We start from the raw sequence: 15115 nt of genomic DNA, 5'->3' as shown, positions 1-15115 counted from the left end.
TCTAGTGGCCCTCACATGAGTAATGCTGCATAAACTGGGTCAACAGTGTGTGTCTGCACTGGCTGTTTCACTAGGATGATTGACAGGTGCTTTATGATACACTTGCCTCTTTTGAACCTCAGAAAACTAGAATATTGCCATATTAGGTACAAGTTTGACTCTTAACAGGAAGTCTCACAAGAAATGAAATCAAGCTACTATGGCACAGACCGTTCGAATTCAGAATAAGTTACAGCCCTACCACTGAACACATGCCACACACACTTTTGTGCATTTAACATACTGGAGCATATAAACTCATTTTTTGAGAACTTGCATTGTTCAGCATAATCTTGCAAGTCTTAAAGAGTTTAGAAGTTGTGGAATGAGCTCTTTAGTGCCTCTACCTTTTGCAAACCAAAACAGGTCCAACAATTGAGACGCCAAATGACTGAAAGTAGACAGATCTTAGAGTCACAATTGACCCTTACATGTACACCAGATAAACAGGAGCAACTTTAGGTTTGGCAGCATAGCACAAAATACCATCAGACAGTTTTAAGGTCCTATGGTTTATTAAAAGACTGTTCAATCATACAGTCAGTCTCACTTCTCCACTAGAAACCACAGCATGTCCAATAGTGGCGCTCTTCACAGCAACAGCTCTTCCTAAAGGGTGAAAGGAAAGTTTGAGATGGGCCACAACTAAAAATCAGAAAGTTAAAACTGCAGTGTTACAGGAAGTACGCACTTTTCCTGGCGCAGCTTTGATCACAAGAGCCGGAAGAGGGATGGCAAACCTCTGTACTGCAGTGGATGAAGATCTGTTAAGAAAAGAGGCGATTACAAAAAACAAAATCAAGAACCAGAGTCCAAAACTGGTAAAGCTGGAGAACATACGGTTTCCTGCAGAGGAGCCAGTGATGCCGGATCCACAAACGTGAACATCTTCACAGCAAATCGCTTGTAGTGGGTTGGGAACTGAAGACCAGATGCTCCAGTCACTGGAACCAGTGTGGTCAGGTACCGGTCATCCTGGTAAGGGCATCTGAAGAGGAAAGATGCAGTTAGAGAGTTCCTCACAGTGGACTAGCTGGATAAAGATTGGTTGGACACTCACCCAGCAATCAGAAGGTCCCACTGGGGTAGACTGAGTGGACTGGGGGTTGATGTCGCCCAACAACGTCCCAGCATCAGGACAATGTTGGGGTCAGTCCTCTCCATAATGCGCACCTCAACATACACAGGCTCCCGCAGGACTTTTGTGACGGGATAATCAGAATCACCGTAGTAGGACGTGTAGGCCTCATCCCCTGAGGAACAACACTGGGGTTTAACCAGAATCTGCTGGAGACTGAAGGAGTTTAGGCAGACATACAAGACAAGTCTTACCTTCGGCACACCCTTTGGTGACACATTGGCCATTGGCCAGTCTAAGCTCCACTCTGAGAGGTCCAGGAGCAGCTACTGGTGGAGGTGCAGGAACACTGTTGACCTCCACAACCAGAGCTTCCACAGCAGTAGCAGAGTACCTACACTGGAAGAGAAGCCTGGACAACAAACAGTGAACTTGTAGAATGTGCCAGAGATTGGTACTCAACATAAAAGGCACTGGTCACCTACTCAAAATGGCTGTCCCTTGTGATGGAACCAAATGGGCCAACGCCTACTTCATATGAGGAGGTCATTCTGTTTTCATACACCACATATCCACTGCCCTCCTGCAAATAGGAACACTGTTGGCATCCAGTCCATCATGAGCCATGCAGGATAAAACCAGAAGTAGCTACTCACAATCACGCTCGTGCCACATGCGGTCACAGGAAACTGGTATATAGCAAAGAAAGGAGTAGAATCCACAGGACCACAAGGTGGTTCATTTCCACCCACTAGACGGACTGAATCCAGACTCAGTCGAGGCAGCGTAACATCTCTAGCCACCACTACCACAAACTGACCATCTCTAATACACTGGACAGTCACTGGAATGAGATACAAGAGCAGATTAATGTGGTGAACCAAGTTAATATGAACTTTTCACTGAATCAACAGCCTTACCAGCCCTCCCATAGTAACACTGCTGTCCGTTAAAGCAGCAGTTGATAGCTTCACACTCAGCTCCACTGATACCAGGTTGTCCACATTGGATCTGCTCATAATCAGCTACAGTACATTTGTCACGGGGCTCTGCCTCAGCCACTGGCTGCTGAAGCTGAAACTTCTGAGGAACCTGCTGACTAGATTGTGGTTGTCCTGACTGTTGAAACTGCTGGCCAGGTTGCTGAAACATCAGAGCTTGAGGGTACTGAGCTGGAAGACCTCTTTGAGGAACAGCACTGCAAAAAAGAACAGACCAAAACACATAGTGTTTGGAAATACAACGAATGCCACTTTCCTGCCATTACTAAACAACTGAGCACAGCTTCAGGATGCCTTGGGACTTCTATTTGTACTGTGCAGATTAATAGTCGTTACCAACTCCACACCCTTTAATCAAGATTCATTACAGCTGCTTTGAGTAATTAAGAGTTTAATTTCACATTTGATTGGCTATTTTCCACTAAATGTTTAGTGAGCTAAACAACAGTGGTTGTGCTCTCTTATGTTGTGATGGGTTGATGTAAACATAATCAATAATAATAAATAAAACAATCATAGGTTTATGAAAGATAACTAGTCTCATAAAGGCTGCTGCAGATGCAGATGAGTATAGTCAAATGATAATTTTTAAGCTTAAGGATAACATACACTACATTACTAGTAACTGTACTGCATTATTTAGATCCAGTATCAAGCCTACAACTCTCATCCCTAACTCAACTTAGCCGTGTCCAAGTAACTTGTTTTGTGGTATAATTAAATAAGCTGTTGGGTCTTGATCACATCAGAAGTGCTCATTTCCAAACAACAAAGATGTGTTTAAAACTAAGTTTCTCCTTTTGTGTTTTTCACACACAGATGCTAAAGTTGTCCAAACGATCCTTGTTCACATGGAGCCGTGAAAACACCTAACGCTGTATTACACACGTCATGCCAGTAGTTAGAGATGTGACTTTGTAAAGAAACACTACACACCCGCACATGTATCTATAGAGCAAATGTGTATGACATCGCAACTTTCACAAATTCACATTTTTGTAGTTTACACAGACATTAACTATCATTTTCAGAAATTTGCTAAATTTTGAAAATGGGTTTCAAAGTGCATTTTCAGGCCCTCAAATTTGCACAGTCATGTAAATGATAGTGATGTTTGGTTCTTGAATGGATTGTTCTTTTGAGATGGTTCTCAGGCAGTAACTAGTCAAATCTGTTCACAAATGAACTGAATCAAACTTTAGTTCCACATTGATGACTCCAGATGTACAGCTAAAGTAGCATGTCCAACTCAAAAAAAAAAAAAAAAAAAAAAAAAATGAATGAGCCGGTTCAACCATCTGTCGAAGTTTGTCAAGGATTCTTGAGGACTCTGACGAATGAGTTGACACTGTGTGAATCACAGAGGACTTGAACAAGCCTGATGCACGAAGTTTCTTTATAACAACCAAAAGGTAAGATACTAGAGTTTAAGTTTTAGTATGGTTTATTGTGCATGCAAATCATATTTGCATAAGTTGTTCAAGCCAAATCAATGAGTTTGACTAGTTTATTATTTCTTTGTGCATCAACATCTGTAATGTGTGCACTGTTGGTGTGAAACTAAGGAATCTTATCCAAGTTGTGAACTAGTCAGCATTGGTCATATCTGATATAAAGGATCTGTTAAAGAAACTGTGACCACAAACACTGTTACCTTAAGTGAAGGAAAGGCAATACTCAGCAGTTTTGGGGGTAATGCATTACAAGTAACGCGAGTTACGTAATCAGATTACTTTAAGTAACTAGTAAAGTAATGCTTTACTTTATAATTTACAAGAAAATATCTACTTAGTTACTTTTTCAAATAAATAACACCAGTTACTTTGTTTTCCCATGCGTTGTCCGACAGCTCTTTTGTTGCAATGTTGAGAGAAATCAGGATTAAGTGCAGAGGCATTGTGTGAACATGTTACTGTAGTTCTAGACTAAAATGTCAACTTAAAAAAAAAAAAACCCACACACACACACACACAAGCAATTCAGTCAAACTCTACAGACAGATTCAAGGTTTCATGGAGTTTATTAAAACCGCCATCTTAAAACAAGTTTACATGACCAGGGTAACTTCCCCACTAGAAACTACAGCATGCTCACTAGAGATGGTCTTGATGCGAACATCCCTTCCTGCAAAGAGAAGTTGGAGGAATTGAGTTACCAGGATTAACAAACAAGAGATACAAGCAATTAGGAGCAACTCACTTTTCCTTGAGCAACTTTGCTCACAGGAGCCAGAAAGAGGATGACACACTGATGTACTACAGTGGATAAAGATCTGACCAAACCAGACAAAAGCATCCATTAGAATAAAGGGACTTGAAATTTGGAGGAGGTGATGGATGGGGAAAAAAAAAAAAAAAAAAAAAAAAAAAACCACACACATACCGTTTCTTGCAGAGGAGCCAGTGAAGCTGGATCCACAAACGTGAACATCTTCACAGCAAATCGCTTGTAGTGGGTTGGGAACTGAAGACCAGATGCTCCAGTCACTGGAACCAGTGTGGTCAGGTACCGGTCATCCTGGTAAGGGCATCTGAAGAGGAAAGACGCAGTTAGAGTTCCTCACAGTGGACTAGCTGGATAAAGTTTGGTTGGACACTCACCCATCAATCAGAAGGTCCCACTGGGGTAGACTGAGTGGACTGGGGGTTGATGTCGCCCAACAACGTCCCAGCATCAGGACAATGTTGGGGTCAGTCCTCTCCATAATGCGCACCTCAACATACACAGGCTCCCGCAAGACTTTTGTGACGGGATAATCAGAATCACCGTAGTAGGACGTGTAGGCCTCATCCCCTGAGGAACAACACTGGGGTTTAACCAGAATCTGCTGGAGACTGAAGGAGTTTAGGCAAACATACAAGACAAGTCTTACCTTCGGCACACCCTTTGGTGACACATTGGCCATTGGCCAGTCTAAGCTCCACTCTGAGAGGTCCAGGAGCAGCTACTGGTGGAGGTGCAGGAACACTGTTGACCTCCACAACCAGAGCTTCCACAGCAGTAGCAGAGTACCTACACTGGAAGAGAAGCCTGGACAACAAACAATGAACTTGTAGAATGTGCCAAAGATTGGTACTCAACATAAAAGGCACTGGTCACCTACTCAAAATGGCTGTCCCTTGTGATGGAACCAAATGGACCAACGCCTACTTCATATGAGGAGGTCATTCTGTTTTCATACACCACATATCCACTGTCCTCCTGCAAATAGGAACACTGTTGGCATCCAGTCCATCATGAGCCATGCAAAATAAAACCAGAAGCAGCTACTCACAATCACGCTCGTGCCACATGCGGTCACAGGGAACTGGTATATAGCAAAAAAAAGGAGTAGAATCCACAGGACCACATGGTGGTTCACTTCCACCCACTAGACGGACTGAATCCAGACTCAGTCGAGGCAGCGTAACATCTCTAGCCACCACTACCACAAACTGACCATCTCTAATACACTGGACAGTCACTGGAATGGGATACAAGAGAACATTAGTGCTGAGAATCAAATTTAGCATGAACAGTAAAAACCAAATACCCTTACCCGTCCTCCCATAGTAACACTGCTGTCCGTTAAAGCAGCAGTTGATAGCTTCACACTCAGCTCCACTGATACCAGGTTGTCCACATTGGATCTGCTCATAATCAGCTACAGTACATTTGTCAAGGGGCTCTGCCTGCGCCACTGGCTGCTGAAGCTGAAACTTCTGAGGAACCTGCTGACTAGATTGCAGTTGACCTGACTGTTGAAACTGCTGGCCAGGTTGCTGAAACATCAGAGGATTCTGAGGCAGATTACTCCACTGTGGAACAGCATGACAGAAAGCACAAAGGGCCAAAATCTGAACCACACCCCAAACTCCAGCCATTGTTCAACAGCTAGTCACAATGTAGAAATGCTGCCCCTTGGCCTTTTTGTACTCTACAGATTTCAGCTAATTAATGATAGCTCCTCCCTCTTCATTAACACTGATGATTCTCCAGACTTGCATGAGAGGGAGCTTATGCAACTTGATGATTCTCATTGGTTCCCAAGATTCAATTTTCCTTAGTTTTCTCCCCATATTAAACATACATAAATGTGTTTTAATACATTTATGAGGTATATTATTTCCTAAATTTATTGGGTTATACTGAAGGATATTGATCTTGCAATATATGCATGATATTAAAAGTACTTATTTTTTCATATGAATGACTATTTAAATTATAATGCGAAATTTAAGAAAAGAGTGGCTATGGCTAAAAGAGACTTCCAGTATTGCCTAAAGCAGGGGTGTCCAAACTCAGTCCTGGAGGGCCGGTGTCCTGCAGAGTTTAGTTCTAACTTGCCTCAGCACACCTGCTTTGACGTTTCTAGCATGCCTAGTAAGAGCTTGATTATCTGGTTCAAGTGTGTCTAATTGGGGTTGGAGCTAAACTCTGCAGGACACTGGCCTTCTAGGACCGAGTTTGGTCACCCCTGGCCTAAAGGTTCAGTGTAATTCTGAGTGTGTCAAACTTACTCAAGCCAGTCTGAATAAACAGGCCTATTGCTATGACAACTCTAAGATGGAACAATAAAAAAGAATGAAATGAAACAGAATTGTCAAAACTGTAACAATGATGAAGGATAAAGCCAATGCTAAATTCAGAAAGACAGAAATTAAGCTCAGGTTTGTGTTTTTATTGCAATACATGTCTTGTCAGAGGAGAATGGGCACCTCCAAAATCCTTTCTCCCTGTTGACCTGAAAATGCTAAGGAATTGTTTGCCACCCTTATCTCCAGTGGAAATAAAATGCTTATACCAGGGTTGCCCAAACTTGGCCCTGGAGAGCCAGTGTCCTGCCAAGTTTATCTTCAATTTGCCTTAACACTCCTGCCAGGAAGGTTTTAGTATGCCTAGCAAGAGCTTAATGAGCTGGTTGAGGTGTCTCTAATTGGGGTTGGTACTAAACTCTGCAGGAAACAGGCCCTCCAGGACTGAGTTTAAGCACCCCTGGCTTATACATCAATTATACAAAAAAAAAAAAAAAAAAAAAAATTCCCCAATCAAAGCTTTTCAGAACAGCTTACAGGCAGCATTCATTTTCTTAGCTATGCTTGTACTGGTTATCAACAGAACATCCATGTATTGATTCAGATGGGAACACAAGAACACCTAAAACTTCTTTTAAGCTTACAAAGAGACACATAAGGACTGTTCTTGCATGCTCACATATGCACGGTTTAAGGGTATGAAGCTAAAAAGCCCAAAGAGTGACCTTCCAGATTAGAAGATTTGAGCATGGTGGAATAGCAGTACATAAGTTGACAAACTTTCATTTTATTACACATGCAGAACATGAAGAATGGGCATTGGAGACTGCAAGTTAAATGGCTTGAGCAAAGCTTTGAACTTGATGCATAACCTTGATAAAGCAAATGGAACCTTGGTTTAGTAGTGTGGCCCTAAAATTAAACTGGAAACAGTCATTGAATATTAGACTCTGCAGTCAAAAGTCAACACCAGAAAGACACTAGAGCATCTTGGGACTTCATGCAGTTTATTAAAACCACCAAATTTACATGACCAGAGTAACTTCTCCACTAGAAACCACAGTCTGCCCACTAGAGATGGCCTTGAAACGAGTGTCTCTTCCTGTAAGAGAAATGGTAGAAGTGTGAAGGGCACATTTAAAAACCAAATTATTAGTTCATGTGAGAGCACTCACTTTTCCTGGCGCAGCTTTGCTCACAGGAACCGGAAGAGGGATGGCACACCTCTGTACTGCAGTGGATGAAGATCTGACAGAGGGCAAAAGAGCATTAAGGCAAAGAACCCATTAAGAGGAATATTAAGGGTTCAGGTAAAGCTGGAGAACATACGGTTTCCTGCAGAGGAGCCAGTGAAGCTGGATCCACGAATGTGAACATCTTCACAGCAAATCGCTTGTAGTGGGTTGGGAACTGAAGACCAGATGCTCCAGTCACCGGAACCAGCGCGGTCAGGTAACGGTCATCCTGGTAAGGGCAACTGAGGAGGAAAGACGCAGTTAGAGAGTTCCTCACAGTGGACTAGCTGGATAAAGTTTGGTTGGACACTCACCCAGCAATCAGAAGGTCCCACTGGGGTAGACTGAGTGGACTGGGGGTTGATGTCGCCCAACAACGTCCCAGCATCAGGACAATGTTGGGGTCAGTCCTCTCCATAATGCGCACCTCAACATACACAGGCTCCCGCAGGACTTTTGTGACAGGATAATCAGAATCACCGTAGTAGGACGTGTAGGCCTCATCCCCTGAGGAACACTGGAGTTTAAACAGAAACTGCTGGAGACTGAAGGAGTTTAGGCAAAAATAGAAGACAAGCCTTACCTTCGGCACACCCTTTGGTGACACATTGGCCATTGGCCAGTCTAAGCTCCACTCTGAGAGGTCCAGGAGCAGCTACTGGTGGAGGTGCAGGAACACTGTTGACCTCCACAACCAGAGCTTCCACAGCAGTAGCAGAGTACCTACACTGGAAGAGAAGCCTGGACAACAAACAGTGAACTTGTAGAATGTGCCAAAGATTGGTACTCAACATAAAAGGCACTGTCACCTACTCAAAATGGCTGTCCCTTGTGATGGAACCAAATGGGCCAACGCCTACTTCATATGAGGAGGTCATTCGGTTTTCATACACCACATATCCACTGTCCTCCTGCAAATAGGAACACTGTTGGCATCCAGTCCATCATGAGCCATGCAAAATAAAACCAGAAGTAGCTACTCACAATCATGCTCGTGCCACATGCGGTCACAGGGAACTGGTATATAGCAAAGAAAGGTGTTGAGTCCACAGGACCACAAGGTGGTTCACTTCCACCCACTAGACGGACTGAATCCAGACTCAGTCGAGGCAGCGTAACATCTCTAGCCACCACTACCACAAACTGACCATCTCTAATACACTGGACAGTCACTGGAATGAGATACAAGAGCAGATTAATGTGGAGAATCAAGTTAATATGGAGAACCAAGTTAATATGAACTTTTCACTGAATTAACAGCCTTACCAGCCCTCCCATAGTAACACTGCTGTCCGTTAAAACAGCAGTTGATAGCTTCACACTCAGCTCCACTGATACCAGGTTGTCCACATTGGATCTGCTCATAATCAGCTACAGCACACTTGTCAAGGGGCTCTGCCTGCGCCACTGGCTGCTGAAGCTGAAACCTCTGAGGAACCTGCTGACCAGATTGCAGTTGACCTGACTGTTGAAACTGCTGGCCAGGTTGCTGAAACATCAGAGGGTTCTGAGGCAGATTACTCCACTGTGGAACAGCATGACAGAAAGCACAAAGGACCAAAACCTGAACCAAACACCAAACTCCAGCCATTGCTCAACAGCTAGTCACACTGTTGAGATGCTGCTCATTGGTCTTTTTGTACTCTACAGATTTCAGCTAATAAATGATAGCTCCTCCCTCTTCATTAACACTAATGATTCTCCAGACTGGCACAAGTGGGAGTTTATGCAACTGGGTGATTCTCATTGGTTCCTAAGAGTCAATTTTCTTTTTTCCCCATTTTGGTCGTAACAGCACAAAGTTGAGTGGTTTACAAATCTGAATCTCATTGGTTCTGAAGATTCTGTGAACTTGACTCTAATGTCATGTTGATTACAAATAAAAAGTGTGCTTCTCCTTAACACTCCCTGTAATCAAGTCTGCCACTGCAGACATGGTCAAATTACTATTTTAACAAGTAAATGATCTGAAGCACATGAAAGCTTATTTGCCAAAGAAAAGCTTATGTCCCATACTTCTGACCTTTTTTATTCCATAATAAAAAAATGAACTTCTATATATAAGTGTGTCAGTGAAGTTTACTGAAAGCGCTCTTTAACCAAGTGGACAAGAAACCCTAACAGCTTTTTATTCTTTAAGATCAGACCTTGAACTTTCAGTAAAAAAGGACTGATACAAACAACAATTCTGATACAAAGTTAACATCAGCTGACATTTAACAGACAAGCATAATAGAAGACCCCAGTTGCAAACATTAATTTTGGAATGTTTATTTTTTCACAAACCAAATAAATACACCAAACTTCCAACTTTTTGTTGTTAAATGGAACTGAAATATGATGTAGTTTCTTGGCGCTACGCTCAACTACAGCCTTCCATGATTAGTCTGTAATGCTGCATGAACAACACATTTAAATAACAATAAAAAGTAACTTTTTGACTCCATAAGTACTAACATGATTTAGTGCTGGATAAATGTCATGCTCAGGAAACTGTTTAGTGCATTTGATCAGACTTCTCCCTCTCACAGATGAAGCAGAGGCCTGCAGATGATCTGATGGTTACTGACCCCTAGTGGTTTTGGTTTCGCCAACTATTCAAATGAAGTATGGCCAAATAATATGAAAGACTTTGGACTATTATAGAACAGGATTTCTGCTGTAAACATACAAGAGCATATATCTGAAGAAGCAGATTTAGAGAAGGTTAGATTTGGAGTGTCCAGTTCATTTTTCGGTGGAGAAGGCTCTTTTCATGAGAGGCGGCGGTGTTTTTCCTGCCTCATAGACTGAATCGGGTGGAGGGGTGCTGAGACAACACCAATCTGGGATGCGGCCCGTCTGGTTATAGTAGTCTCTGGACACAGAGCGACTCCCTAAAATGTCCTGCAATGCTCCAAATATAGCACCTACATGAGAAGAAGAAAGGAAGCAATCTTGAGTGAATGGGTCAAGGTTCAATGGCAAATTGTGATATCCAGGTGTGTTAAAAGAGCAGTTCACCCAAAAATGAAAATGTGCTCGCCCTCAGGCCATCCAAGATGCAGATTTGTAGAAATGTGTCATTCAATCACTGCCTCTCCAATGGATCCTCTGCGGTGAATGGGTGCCGTCAGAATGAGAGTCCAAACAGCTGATATAAACATCACAATAATCCACACCACTCCAGTCCATCAGTTCACATCTTGAGAAGACAAAAGATGGATCAAATCCATCATTAAGATGAAGTGCAAAAGTCCATCTCCTGTTGTCTCTCACATGGACAGTTTTGTCTTATAAACACTGCTTGATTTCTCTCCTGCTTCAGACCAGACCACTTTTCACTGGAGGAAGTGTTATTATGGATTATGGACTCGTATTTGAGTTAAAAATGTCTTGATGGATGTTTCATCCTTTGTCTTCTCAAGATGTGAACTGATGGACTGGAGTGGTGTGGCTTACTTGTGGATTATTGCGATGCTTTTATCAGCTGTTTGGACTCTCGTTCTGACGGCACCCATTCACTGCAGAGGATCCATTGGTGAGACAGTGATGGAATGACACATTTATACAAATCTGATGAACAAACTAACTCTGGGATGGCCTTTCTTTGCTCACCTCCTAACCAGGCAGTGCAGTTGGGTTTGGCGGGTGGGCTGTGGATTCGGAAGCTCTTGGTAGCCAGAGCATCATGGTACTTGGGTTTCTCCACCAGCAAACGGATTTCAGAAAGGAGTCGGTGCAGGAACCCGGGCAGCATGGCCGTACCACCGATTATCACCAAGTTCTCCGACAGAACCTTGCGTGTGTCAATGGGACACTGGTGAGGAACAAACACACAATGAACAAGGTGAACGCTTGGAAAACTGAGGATTGCAAAGATGTCAGCATTTAGCTAGAAAAAAACGACTTTGAAAAACGAAACCATGTGTAAGTCTACTACACTCAATCGTGTTGTTTTGGAGTGAAGATGAGTCTCCTGCTCCCGTTCATCCTATTCGCTTCAGTTATTCTTGATTTGACAATCAGCTGTTTTGAGGATCTCATATTCTGTACCTTCACCAAAGTGTCCAGCAGCAGCGTGGCGATGGATTTCTCCTCGTTATCCTGCTCGAACAACATCTCGGCCACAGAGTCTCTGGAAAACAGCGGAGCATGTTTCAGTAAGAAGCAGAGAATGTGGGTCAGATTAATAAACAAACCCCCGTCTGTAAGAGACAGCGGCCCAGATAGCAGGAGGAAGCTCAGAGACAATAACAAGAATGTGTCATCTCACTCGCGGCTCATTAATTTGAGTTCAAATATGTGACTGTGAGGTATTCGAGATGGATAAACAAAGTGTTACATCCCGTTTGAAGGCTTTTACCTGATGGATCCTTTGATATGCAGAATCTTCTGGCCATCTAGTGGATATTCCACATCTGGGGGAGGAGCCGGTCTCTGATGGACCAATCAGAAGCAAGTGTGAATATTTGAATTCTACATCTGTTTTTATGAGTATGATAACATACTGAATTATGTAATTAACATTAAATGTTATTGGTAAATGTATGTTTTTTAACATATAAATAATTATAATTCAAATAAAGAAAAAGACAAAAACCATCTGCTTTGGTTGATTTGGCTGAAGTTAAAAAAATATCCCAGGTGAGCACCATCATTTGTGCAAACATTAAAAGAAAAAAAAAAAACACTGGAGCACAGCACTCAAAAATGTTATACATCACACAGATTATACACTGTGGGATCATTTTTATATTATTTAATGCATTGTGCTCAGTGGAGTTTGATTCAGTTGAATTCAGATTCAGAAACACAGAATCTATTTTTTTATTACTTTGATAATGCCTCATTAAAGAATGTTGTGCTGAATAATTTATTTTAATAATAATTTTTTATTTAATGGCATGTCAGCATCAATAGCAGTCAATTAACAAAAATATATATACATTTAATTCTAAATTACACTACCAAATATATGTTTTTGCTCACCAAGGCTGCATTTATTTGATCAAAAATACTGTAAAATTGTGAAATAGTTTTGTAATTTAAACTAGCTGTTTTCTATGTGAATATCTGTTAAACTGTAATTTATTTCTGTGATGCGCAGCTGAATTTTCAGCATCATTACTCCAGTCTTCAGTGTCACATGATCCTTCAGAAATCATTCTAATATGCTGATTTGCTGCTCAATTATCAATCATTATTGTGAATATTTGTTTCTTTGCTAATATTTCTAGCAATTAAACATCTAAATCAGTTGGCATAAATAGTGACATAAAAATGTGTTCTCTGACCTCAGCAGATCCGTCCAAGTTAAATTTGGCCTCCTGGATCTTCAAGCCTCTCTGCAGGTCACTAACAAAACACGTCCGCACTAGATACACACACCAACGACAACAGTTAGTGGTTCAAGTCAACATGAATAAATGTAGAGCGATGCCTGATTTTACGCACGAGGAAGTGTCTCTGTATGACGTACCTTTGATATCCTCCACAACATCCTCTGGAACAGTGCCTGTGACAAAGGCCAATAGATAATCAAACACTAACCAGCATTTACCCTGTAAACCTACTGTATCATATTGATATATACATTCCTCTAAATGATCGAATGTTGCTGTTTCACAAAATCTCTTACATGCCTACTGTCATCTGATTGATAATTTAGAGTTCTGAATAAATTTAGAGTCTCTGAATAAAACTAAGCTCAGGTGTTCTCACTATATTATCAGACTATGAGCCATAAAAGCCTGACGGATCTGCTATGATACAAACTGTGTGATGTGACGGATGTGTGTGTCTTACTGATGACGGTGGGCAGACTGAGGCCGGTGCCAGAGTCGGTGTCTAGTGTGCATTGCTCACTCAGCAGACTGTGCAGCTCCCTACAGAGAAACAACAGCACTGTGAACACAAACATCATGATCTACAGACCGTCTCTTTTTATTCGATGCTCCACCCGGACTTACTTATGAATGGCTTTTCCTCCCATCGGTAGAGCTTCCCATGCAGACAGGATCGGAATGCCTTCATAGATCTAGTGCACTGTTAAAGTCAAACGAACACTTCACAACTGAACACAAACATGCTTTTCTTTAGAATAGAATCACTGATCAATCATTAAAACCAGGAATACAAATCAAAGGAATAGCTGTGTCATTCAATCACTGTCCAATGGATCCTCTGCAGTGAATGGGTGCCGTCAGAATGAGAGTCCAAACAGCTGATAAAAGCATCACAATAATCCACAAGTAATCCACATCACTCCAGTCCATCAGTTAACATCTTGAGAAGACAAAAGATTAAACAAATTCATCATTAAGACAATTTATAAATCAAATCAGAGTCCATAATCCACAATAGAAGTCCATCTCCTGTTGTCTCTCACATCAAAATCCAGCCACATATTTGTTTAGAGCTGTTCTGTCTTGTAAACGCTGCTTGATCTGTGCAGATTTCTCTCCTGATTCAGATCAGACCACTTTTTCACTGGAAGAAGCATTATGATGAATTTATGGACTTGTTTCAGTTAACTGTTTCAGTTAAAAACGTCTTAATGTTGGATTTGCTTCAGCTTTTGTCTTCTCAATATGTTAACTGACAAACTTGTGATGTTTTAATCAGCTGTTTGGACTCTCATTCTGACGGCACCCATTCACATTCATTGATGAGCGGGCGATGGAATGACATTTCTTTGCTATTAAATGTCATCTTTTCAGATCATTAGTGATACGAGATTAGGATGAGTTTGTATCTTCATCACATTTGGAGAAACATGTCATTCTATCACCTGCTCACCAATGGATGTGAATGGGTGCCGTGAGAATGAGAGTCCAAACAGCTGATAAAAGCATCACAATAATCCACAATTAATCCACACCACTCCAGTCCATCAGTTCACATCTTGAGAAGACAAAAGCTGAAACAAATCCATCATAATCCATAATAACACTTCCTCCAGTGAAAAAGTCCATCTCCTGTTGTCTCTCACATCAAAATCCAGACACATATTTGTTTAGATCTGTCTTGGTTTGTAAACAGTGCTTGATCTGTGCAGATTTCTCTCCTGATTCAGTCCAGACCACTTTTTCACTGGAGGAAGTGTTATTATGAATTATGGATTTAATGTATTTGAGTTAAAAATGTCATAATGATGGGTTTGTTTCAGCTTTTGTCTTCTCAAGATGTGAAATGGTGTGGATTACTTGTGGATTATTGTGATGTTTTTTTTATCAGCTGTTTGGGCTCTCATTCTGATGGCACCCA

General features: G+C 41.7%; 3 protein-coding genes, 1 long non-coding RNA gene and 1 pseudogene across 4 annotated transcripts in view; 1 reads left to right on the top strand and 4 right to left on the bottom strand.

Moving 5' to 3' along the window:
* Nucleotides 1–535: 535 nt before the first annotated feature.
* On the bottom strand, nt 536–2409 carry LOC127182978 (zona pellucida sperm-binding protein 4-like). Its single transcript, XM_051138695.1, has 8 exons — nt 2038–2409; nt 1774–1961; nt 1603–1700; nt 1372–1529; nt 1100–1292; nt 880–1027; nt 731–803; nt 536–648 (listed from the first exon to the last, which is right to left on the bottom strand). Exons 1-8 carry the CDS (start codon nt 2267–2269, stop codon nt 572–574), a joined length of 1167 nt encoding a protein of 388 aa, XP_050994652.1. The 5' UTR covers nt 2270–2409; the 3' UTR covers nt 536–571.
* On the top strand, nt 2033–9364 carry LOC127182979 (uncharacterized). Its single transcript, XR_007829980.1, has 2 exons — nt 2033–2112; nt 9209–9364. It is a non-coding gene; the product is annotated as an uncharacterized LOC127182979 (long non-coding RNA).
* Nucleotides 4120–5981, bottom strand: LOC127182977 (zona pellucida sperm-binding protein 4-like; annotated as a pseudogene).
* On the bottom strand, nt 7621–9486 carry LOC127182976 (zona pellucida sperm-binding protein 4-like). The gene is made up of 8 exons (XM_051138693.1): nt 9134–9486; nt 8852–9039; nt 8681–8778; nt 8451–8608; nt 8182–8374; nt 7962–8109; nt 7808–7880; nt 7621–7734 (listed from the first exon to the last, which is right to left on the bottom strand). Exons 1-8 carry the CDS (start codon nt 9456–9458, stop codon nt 7658–7660), a joined length of 1260 nt encoding a protein of 419 aa, XP_050994650.1. The 5' UTR covers nt 9459–9486; the 3' UTR covers nt 7621–7657.
* A 636-nt stretch (nt 9487–10122) lies between these two features.
* The window catches only part of actr10 (actin related protein 10), an 8314-nt gene continuing 3321 nt past the window's right edge, over nt 10123–15115 (bottom strand). The window contains exons 6-13 of the mRNA XM_051139542.1: nt 13819–13886; nt 13655–13734; nt 13329–13364; nt 13144–13223; nt 12213–12286; nt 11903–11984; nt 11465–11666; nt 10123–10776 (exon numbers count right to left, since the gene is read on the bottom strand). Of these exons, the coding sequence (XP_050995499.1) occupies nt 10595–10776; nt 11465–11666; nt 11903–11984; nt 12213–12286; nt 13144–13223; nt 13329–13364; nt 13655–13734; nt 13819–13886 (804 nt within the window). The 3' untranslated portion in view covers nt 10123–10594. The remainder of the gene's footprint in view (nt 10777–11464; nt 11667–11902; nt 11985–12212; nt 12287–13143; nt 13224–13328; nt 13365–13654; nt 13735–13818; nt 13887–15115) is intronic.

This window comes from Labeo rohita, chromosome 20, assembly GCF_022985175.1.
Source record: "Labeo rohita strain BAU-BD-2019 chromosome 20, IGBB_LRoh.1.0, whole genome shotgun sequence".
Taxonomy (NCBI): Eukaryota; Metazoa; Chordata; class Actinopteri; order Cypriniformes; family Cyprinidae; genus Labeo; species Labeo rohita.
Note: the sequence above shows the minus strand (reverse complement) of the source record. Positions and strands in the feature narration are given on the sequence as shown.